The following is a 10,325-nucleotide window of genomic DNA, read 5'->3' on the forward strand; positions in this document are numbered from 1 at the left end:
TACACTGCGGAATTCCAGCATATTTGAGGTTGATGGCTTGATAACTAGGGGCCAAAGTGTCTCAACAAGTTTTCTCAGGGTACGTCCTTCAAAATTGAAACCATTGGTTCCATTCTCCCTTTGTCCAAGAGGATCAGTTCAAGATGACCATAGTTCTGGGGGATGCGTATCTTCAAGTTCCTGAGATTTGCTTTTCTGTCAAACTTTTTCAGTTATTTTTTTTTCCCTTTGGCCTTGTCACGGCTCCCTGTGGGGGCTATCTTGGCAGTAATCAGGTTTCGGGGAATTGCTGTGGCGCCCTTTCTGGATGACATAAGGGTTCAGGCTCCATCTTTTCAACAAGCAAACTCTTATACTGAAATCTTATTGTCATTTTTTTTATATAATATTTTTTTATTGAGATTTTGTATAATATACATAGAACATAAAACATAAACCGCCTTTTGGAACGAAAGAATGCTACAAATACAATTGAACAACATATTTCAGCGATGGTACAAGTCACAATAGATAGGCAGATGGAACCTCGATTTTATGATAGATTAGTATAAGTGTCTGACCTATTGAAATCTTAAGTATTAGGCCTAACGGCTTGTGGGTATAGTAAACAGCTGGAGGTCAGATAGATAGCTCTTTATGAGCTGCACAAAGAGAAGAAATTAGTATATGTTATGGGGGAAGGGGATATTCAGCGGGTAAGCACCGCTATCAATATGAGGGGAGGGTTGGAGGGCGAAGCCATAAGAATAAACACATAAATATATATCTACAGTCAGACATCATAAAACATATATGATTTAGTGGGACCTCTGAAAAAATGTTATCGGAAAATTAGTTATATGAGATACTGTCAATGAAGGCCATACTTCTACAGGTAGTGCAGAATTATTAGGCAAGTTGTATTTTTGAGGATTGATGAATGAACCCAAAAAACTCATTAATATCAAAGCTGAATAGTTTTGGAAGTAGTTTTTAGTTTGTTTTTAGTTATAGCTATTTTAGGGGGATATCTGTGTGTGCAGGTGACTATTATTGTGCATAATTATTAGGCAACTTAACAAAAAACAAATATATACCCATTTCAATTATTTATTTTTACCAGTGAAACCAATATAACATCTCAACATTCACAAATATACATTTCTGACATTCAAAAACGAAACAAAAACAAATCAGTGACCAATATAGCCACCTTTCTTTGCAAGGACACTCAAAAGCCTGCCATCCATGGATTCTGTCAGTGTTTTGATCTGTTCACCATCAACATTGCGTGCAGCAGCAACCACAGCCTCCCAGACACTGTTCAGAGAGGTGTACTGTTTTCCCTCCTTGTAAATCTCACATTTGATGATGGACCACAGGTTCTCAATGGGGTTCAGATCAGGTGAACAAGGAGGCCATGTCATTAGATTTTCTTCTTTTATACCCTTTCTTGCCAGCCACGCTGTGGAGTACTTGGACGCGTGTGATGGAGCATTGTCCTGCATGAAAATCATGTTTTTCTTGAAGGATGCAGACTTCTTCCTGTACCACTGCTTGAAGAAGGTGTCTTCCAGAAACTGGCAGTAGGACTGGGAGTTGAGCTTGACTCCATCCTCAACCCGAAATGGCCCCACAAGCTCATCTTTGATGATACCAGCCCAAACCAGTACTCCACCTCCACCTTGCTGGCGTCTGAGTCGGAATGGAGCTCTCTGCCCTTTACCAATCCAGCCACGGGCCCATCCATCTGGCCCATCAAGACTCACTCTCATTTCATCAGTCCATAAAACCTTAGAAAAATCAGTCTTGAGATATTTCTTGGCCCAGTCTTGACGTTTCAGCTTGTGTGTCTTGTTCAGTGGTGGTCGTCTTTCAGCCTTTCTTACCTTGGCCATGTCTCTGAGTATTGCACACCTTGTGCTTTTGGGCACTCCAGTGATGTTGCAGCTCTGAAATATGGCCAAACTGGTGGCAAGTGGCATCTTGGCAGCTGCACGCTTGACTTTTCTCAGTTCATGGTTAGTTATTTTGCGCCTTGGTTTTTCCACACGCTTCTTGCGACCCTGTTGACTATTTTGAATGAAACGCTTGATTGTTCGATGATCATGCTTCAGAAGCTTTGCAATTTTAAGAGTGCTGCATCCCTCTGCAAGATATCTCACTATTTTTTACTTTTCTGAGCCTGTCAAGTCCTTCTTTTGACCCATTTTGCCAAAAGATAGGAAGTTGCCTAATAATTATGCACACCTGATATAGGGTGTTGATGTCATTAGACCACACCCCTTCTCATTACAGAGATGCACATCACCTAATATGCTTAATTGGTAGTAGGCTTTCGAGCCTATACAGCTTGGAGTAAGACAACATGCATAAAGAGGATGATGTGGTCAAAATACTCATTTGCCTAATAATTCTGCACTCCCTGTATTAACATCTTAAAGCGACTAGGGGTCCATAAAGGAATGCCTCACCTAAAGTTAGCAATACATACATAGGTTAATGGCTGATATGTACGCAAATAAAGTATTAAGTAGAGTTCAGAACATATGAGTGTGCTATATAACTAATGGGTTATATGCTGTAATGATATCTCTAATCATGTACTTTCGTAATAATTAATAAACTGAACTATACCCAGGTGGGGTTTCAAAATTAGCGATACAGAAGGTAATTTATACTATATACGTTCTTACACAGAGTTGCAAAACATATTAGGTTAAGGGTAAATTCCAGCAGGATATGCCCAAGTATTCTACCCATATCAGCAGTAATTGCTTACGTATGGAACCTATTGTACTGGTATAACATCAATGCCAGTTAACAAATAATAATGAAAGTATAAGCACAATGTACATACTACCTAAGCGGTCTGTTGAGTTAATAACTATGAATAGCAATATGTTATGTTAAGTATGCAGAGCATGAATGATTGCTGGTAGATAGCGGCTACAACTAGAATACAATATTACACTGCTCTTGCTATAAGCGACACATTCCCAATTTTAGTGTATGCATGAGCCTAAGGGAGGAAGCACATATAACCTAAAACTTAAAGCATGATAACCAGTTTGGGCAACAATTGGTTAATAACAGCAAAAAGGATCAACAGATGTCTAGTTAAGAGTACAGGAAGAATCCATTAACATGTGCATACTAGTATATAGAAAAACTTGCTGTATTTGTTGTAGAACAAAGCGACTGTAAAAATATCGTCATCCTCAGCCTGTCACATTGGAAATACAAGATTGCAGCCATACCATAAATGTGGTGCGTTACATACATATGGAAGAAAATTGCATCATGTCTGTGAACATATATATATATCATGAGAAGGAAAGGATTGCGTGCTAAGATTTAAGATAAAAAGCGTAACTACTGTAGATTGTGAGCTCCTAACTTCAGGGGAAACCCTGGACCATCCACTCATACCATACTTTTACTTACTTGGGTAATAATATGAAAATGGGCATGGGACATCACACTATAAAGCTATCCTATATACCATAAGACAAGGGTGATAGTCTCTGAAGGGAATACACATGTTAATAACAAGGAGGTACATGAATGAGAATTGCAGATATCTCATAATATATATGTGGGTAGTAAAAGACAAAATTTTCCCCTAGAAGGGCATATTTGTATAGACCCTATAAAGCCAGGATACATAAAAGACTATTAGAGATGCCCATATTACAAGTAGAGATAAACCTATGAGCAAAGAACCATAACTATAGATGTCCTGGTGTATAAACATTACCAATGCAAAGGCAAAAGAGCATGATATACGGTACAGTGCTATAGTTAATGTAACTCTAGACAGGAGGAGCAATTGGAGATGGAATTATAAATACATCATGACATGAAGCATTCTTAGAACAAAAACCTTATATAGTAAGAGTTTACCAGAGTTTATACAGTCATAACTTTGAAAAAGAAGAATAGCTAATTCTAATTGAAAGAGTCAATTAGCCTAGTTTATATATATAGTCTCTATTTTCTGTGTATGTACTGCAAAGTTAATGCGGTCATCCCTTGGTGAATGAGCTTAGAGAGTATTAGGGTTAGTATTATAGTTAGTATAGTAATAGGAACTATTTGGAAAGTGATCCCTCTGCTAAGATGGCTACAGCGTGTGGGAGGCAAAAAAACAACACATAATGCTATACTGTGAGGTACAAAGCATATTAAGGTCTCAATGCCCCAGAACACTTATTTACATTTTAGTCCATGCATACTAGTTATTAGGAATAATAAGACAAATAAAATAAAGCATCTGTCATAAAGTTATTTAAATGTGAGTTAGTTGTTCACTATAGCATCATCTCTTTATCTAACCCACTCCAGAACAGGTTCTTTCCATTGAAAGCTTATCTGGAGGTAGAAACATGTGGGATAATCGCACAAAGATCAGATGTGAACACTCAGAGCTTGCGGTGTGTGCAATAACTGAACCCTTCTGAGTGTATCATCAAGTCCTAGTCTTTATCCTGTGCCTACGGGCAATATATCACGTAGATAAGAAATGTCTTTTAGGAGAACTTGATGAGCTCTCTCTGTGAACCGTGGCTGGCTCTTGCCAGTATCAGCTCTAGCAGTAGTTGCAGACGGGGTCATGACCAAGATTACCTCCGCATCTGGTATCGGATCAACAAACGGCCTCCTGGGGAGCACTCTCTGAAGCTTCGCTGTGTCCCATCTTGCGTCTCCTTTGCGGCCCATGTTGGGGAGAGATGTAGTGAACATTTGTGCAGAGAGGTCGCTGACATTCCGGTCACCCCCCAAGAAATCGTCCATTTCCCCTGTGATAGCCACTGTCACCTCTCTCCGGCCATAAGTAGCGATAAGGTGGTGGAGCCTCTCCTATTATTACAAATAAGGAACACGTTAGTCTCCATCTGGAGCCTCAATGTTGCAATGAAAGGGAGGGGGAAGGTACCTCCGCAGGTCCTCTCTGTTGCTTTTCACCTTCCATAACTTGAGTAGAGTCCGGGGGCAGGCGTACCTGTATTCCGTTAGTTGCTCATTTTTGGCCTGCATTTTCGTGGTGTTAATTGAGCAGTCTGATAATGAGCAATACCGCAGAGCGGCAGCATCGGCTCCACTCAGGCAGCTAAAACCTCTTGAGTTCTCCTTAACCAGTATGGGAACCGAGGCCCCCTCATGCCTTCGAGGTTGGATCAAGTAATACTCACGCTTACAATCTGTGTGGGCGTTTAGACTTGTGTCGATTAGCGGTTTTCTGCCCTGCAAAGTAGCGACCTCCTCCTCCGCCATCTTAAGCTCCACACTACCTTCACTACCGAAGGAATGGTTGATGAGAGTTGAGAGTTCCCAAAAGTTATCGCTCAGCTGTTGATCAATCTTACAAAGAAGCTCCCGTAACTCCTCCATGATCAGCTCAGACAATTGCCCAATACGTTTATGGTTTCAAGCTTTGTCCATAATATAAGTAAATCGGCCCAACAAAAGTAGGCCTAGAAATCTCTTAACACGTATCACAAGGGTTTCCTCAAATAAAGTTGGTACACTTTTAAGTTAGTCACAGTTGCAGCACAGACTTTAGTTATGTACAAGTTGCTGATGCTCCGTATGTATAATTAACAGTCTTTTTTGCAAAAAAAACTACTTTATTGAGCCATGGTCTAAGAGCTCATGAAACATGCGTCTGTCTGCCTCAGCTGCTGGCTCCGCCCCCCCAAATCTTATTGTATTTTCTTCGTTCCCACGTTTGGGAAGTGAATCTGAAAGTGAATTCCCTTGTTCCAGTTACAGGGGTAGTTTTCTTAGGGACCATAATAGTTTCCCTATTTCTGAAAATTTTCTGTCAGAGGTCAGAAAATCAAAGATTCTTTCCTCTTGCCTCTCAATGCAGTCTACTGTTCGGTCTTCAGTGGCTCAATGTATGGAGGTAATTGGTCTGATGGTTGCTTTATTGAACTTCATTCCCTTTGCCCGATTCCATTTAGTTATTCTGTTTTTATGCATTCTCAGACAGTGGAACATGGATCATGTGGATCTGTCTCGGAGGATAGATCTAGATCTGTCTACAAGGGATTTTCTCCCGTGGTGGTTTTCTCAGGAGCTTCTGTCTCAGGGCAAATGCTTCCAAAGATCTTCCTGGGTAATAGTAACCATGGATGCCAGCCTGTTGGGCTGGGGACTATGTATTCAGGAGGAGTCAGCTCTTCCCTTAACCATCTTGAAGTTGAGAGCAATCTACAATGCTCTGATGGCTTGGACTCAGTTGTCTTTAGCCAGGTTTATCAGGTTCTAGTTCATCAATCACCTGGGAGGAACCTGGAGCTCCTTAGCCATGATAGAGGTGACGTTGATCTCCAGTGGATACTAGGAGCGTACGTCTTTGGCAGTCAGACATTTCTTTCCTGGGAGGGGGCACTCCTCCCAGGGGTGTTCTCCAGGTTAACCCTCAAATGATGGGTGCTGGAGTTGGATCAGATGGCAGTCCACCAAGCTTCCAAGGTATGTTTTACTTGTTTTTTTAAGGTAAAGAGATCAGCAGGTTGCCCTGATAGATGCTCTGGCGGTTCCTTAGGATTTCAGTGTGACATACCTTTTTCCTCAGTTTGCTCTCCTTCCAACAGTCACTCTCCCCTAGTTTTCATAGTTTCAAGTGTTCCTTAAAGACTCTACTGTTCAAAGATGTATACAACATACACTAACCTTTCCTCTCCTCCTCCTTTGTCATCCCCTTGAAGCCCCTTAGCATGTAAGACTATAAGCCCAGCTGTTTAATATGAGAGGTAATTTCCGACAGTGCAAATCTTGGCAGGGCTCTCTTCACATTTGTCTCTTATAAATGTTACCTTTGCATATTATTCTTATGTTTATACTGCTGTAGAATCTATTGTCACTCTACAAATAACTGATAATAATAAGAATCCTTCCCTCTATGGATATATAAACTATTAATGAATCTAGCCATGTATTTACATATACTGTACATATATCTACAATTGCATCTGTGATCAGTTCAAAATGTATTACACATGTGCAACATAATAGTATTATCCCAAATCATCTTGGAATACATGCAAACATAGGACAGTCTAGTCAAAATGAAACTTTCACAATTCAGATAGGGCATGCAATTTTAAACAACTTTCCTATTTATCCTTATCATCAAAATGTATTTGTTCTCTTGGTATTCTTTGTTAAAAGTTAAACCTAGGTAGGGTCATATGCTAATTTTCAAGCCATTGATGGCTGCCTCTTATCAGTGCATTTTGACAGTTTTTAATAGCTTTTTAAATACTAAACTAATTTCACAGTTCAAAATATAAAGTGATTTGATTTACATGACAACTAAAACCAAGTTTCAGCCAACCAAATTAATTCATGCCATTAAAAGTTTGTCAATTCTTACTCAAAAATGCAAACAAACAGTGAATTTCCTGGTTTCCTGGACATGTCCACCCAACATCACTAAATGCTGACAGCATACGCTGTTGGCATTTAACATTGCATAAGCATTTCTGGTGAAATGCTTGTGCAATGTCGCCCCCTGAAGGGGGTGTCAATCATTCTGATCATATCTGAGAGACCTCAGAGGTCGTGGATGAGTTAAGGAGCAGCGGTCCCCTGCTTCTTAACTTATGTTTCCGGTGAGCCTGAAGGCCTGCGGGGAAACAGCTGCATTTGCAACATGTTAAATCCGCCCCACTGTATGCAAATGCAACTTAAAAAATGTATATGACCCAGGTGCACTTACATAAGATCAATATGTTGCAGCCATAAGGTTATTGAGAACTAGAAACAAGGTCCAATACATGACTGTTTAAAAAAGAAAAAAAAAAATATGCCTCGAGTGTGATATGAACCTAGAAATATCAACATAGAATCTATCTATGGTGCTATCTGGACACTAGGTTTACATTTACAGAATAACATAAAGGAGATGTTTAGTCCATAGATACAGGTTAAATGTATTTACTAGCAATATGTCTATACTCATGATTTTCACAAAAAAATTGCTAGTCTTAAAAACATGCACAAAAATGGGATGGATCTCTTTTTTAAGTTTTGGAGCTTTCAGACTAAGCTTTTAAGCGTGATTATTAAAATAATAAAAGATATTAATCTGAAAAAGGACTTGAACAATGTGCTCTACCACTTGTACGAGCTTGATATTTAGGGCTCAATGTACTAAGCATCGCAAGCTGCTTTTGAGCCCTTGTAGGGGAGGCTCACACATGCAAACATGCTTTACGCAATGTAAGAAGCAGTAATCACCAGACCACTGCTTCTTACCCTCTCTGTCACCTCTGAGTTGGCAGATATAAATCACCCCTAGCTTGTTCGTTCTGGGTGATTGATAGGCCATTCTCTTGTGCGATTGGTAAGTAAGTGTGTAATTAACCATATAGTGTCTGATGTCCATCAATGCTAAGCCGGGTGGACATGGCCCAAGTCAGGAACCTTTTCTGCACCGTACTTAGTATATGAGGCCATAGTAATCTCTTTTGCAGTGTTGTATATTAAAATGCATACAGAAGAAGGCTCCATTTATCAATCTGCAAAAGCAGCTGTAGAGCCTAGAATGATTGACATGCTCTGCTCTTGCTCAATTGGTTGTGCAAGAGCAGGGGGAGAGGCAGCACATGTAAAAACTTGTGCAATGATAAATGTGGAAGTGGATTCGGCCTCAATGGCCCCAGCTAGGGAATATCATCTTCTTGTGCAATGATAAAAAGAAGGCAGCTTATGCAGCCAGCAAGTTGAGATCCCAGAGTGAAAGGTTCATTAGCTGTTAACCTTGCCCATCCGGACCATGATAAATTTGCAAAACATGGATTTGAAAACATAAGTTGCTTAAGTCTTATGCTTTTAAGAAGAGACCCTGATCACAGACTATGGATAAAGTAAGTACAAGTATAAGAATACAATTCCACTTAAATAAAGTCTATTAGATATTATAGATGTAGTAATGTAGGTATGTTATTTCCCACCTTTTGTTACAAATCACACTATAGTGACATAATTCTCTATATTTAAGGGTTTTTGAAATTTTGATGCATTGTATGATTACCAATAAAACATAATATTTTGGTCTATTGTACTGCGTCTGGTTTTGAGCTAATATTATTCCTCTAGGTTTAACATGGTAGTGCATGTATCTAACCATTCAGCGACAGTAGGTATCTCATTTGATTTCCATTTTTTGACTATTGTGTACATTGCAGCATTACATATAACATTGAGTCATTTCTTGTGCTCTAGTGGCGTAGAGTGAGGAAATTCATGAAATAGCCAAATATTTGGTTCTAAGGGGATGGTTTTATAAAATTACTATATTTTATGAATATTTCAATTGACACTTTAATTCCTCACTTTAGGCATTCATTACCACATTTTCCAAAGCACTTCAAGCTGAATATAAGTCAAAAGGAATTATCATACAGGTAAATCCAATCTTTATGCATTTTAATAAACATGTGTGTAACTGACTAGTAAGCCTGTAAAGTCAACGGTATTCTAAATCTCCTGCTGTCCTTCCCCCCCCCCCATTACTAATGCAACAATGCAACTCTTTATTAGACTCACAGAACTGCATTTGCTAATGAAAGAGTTTATCTTATTTCGCTGTTGCTATTAATATCAGCTTCATTTAATGTTGTCCCTTATTTGAAAATGTTATTGAATGAAAAATGCAGAAAAAATATGTGCTACTTTTCTAAAATAAATAATATAGTCTAAGCAAAGTACCTGTATATGAATCTGTGCCTCTACTTTTCATTTAATAACTATTTCTCCACAGGCAGTTACTCCATATGGTATTTCAACACCAATGACAAGAAATGCAAGTACAAATATCATAACAAAATCTCCAGGTGACTTTGTAAGGCAGTCACTTAATTATGTTACCAATGGAGATGAGACATATGGATGCCTTGCACATGAAGTTTTGGTAAATACAAATTATCATTTGATTATTGTATTTTTATTAAGTGCCAATATAATATACAGAGCTTTGATATAAGGTTATTGTAATAGTCTAAGGAGCATGATAAATTGCAGAGGGGACAGATGGTTGGGTACAAGGAAATGAGAGCAAAGCAGCAGTGATCAAGGTTGAATAAGATGAATGAGTTGGTATCTTAAATGAATCTGAGGAGGTGGTGAATTTTAGTGCTACATTGAAATATCAGGATATGACAAAATTTGAGGAGTGACATTAGTGTATTCTAGAGGAAAGAGGTGAAGTTCAGTTTTAGAAATTTTGAGGATTTAGATAATAAAAGATTGTTTAGGATTAATCCCTTGCGCCAAATGGATGTAGGTACTATGTCACACAGTATTTTGCCCATTGTATTAAGTTGATGTAG

The 10,325-nt window shown here is 38.9% G+C and overlaps 1 protein-coding gene across 1 annotated transcript in view; it reads left to right on the forward strand.

Moving 5' to 3' along the window:
* Positions 1–10,065, forward strand: part of HSD17B3 (hydroxysteroid 17-beta dehydrogenase 3) — a 319,986-nt gene extending 309,921 nt beyond the window's left edge. The window contains exons 9-11 of the mRNA XM_053699963.1: positions 9,336–9,401; positions 9,758–9,907; positions 9,994–10,065. Of these exons, the coding sequence (XP_053555938.1) occupies positions 9,336–9,401; positions 9,758–9,907; positions 9,994–10,065 (288 nt within the window). The remainder of the gene's footprint in view (positions 1–9,335; positions 9,402–9,757; positions 9,908–9,993) is intronic.
* Positions 10,066–10,325: the final 260 nt, after the last annotated feature.

This window comes from Bombina bombina, chromosome 2, assembly GCF_027579735.1.
Source record: "Bombina bombina isolate aBomBom1 chromosome 2, aBomBom1.pri, whole genome shotgun sequence".
Lineage (NCBI taxonomy): Eukaryota > Metazoa > Chordata > Amphibia > Anura > Bombinatoridae > Bombina > Bombina bombina.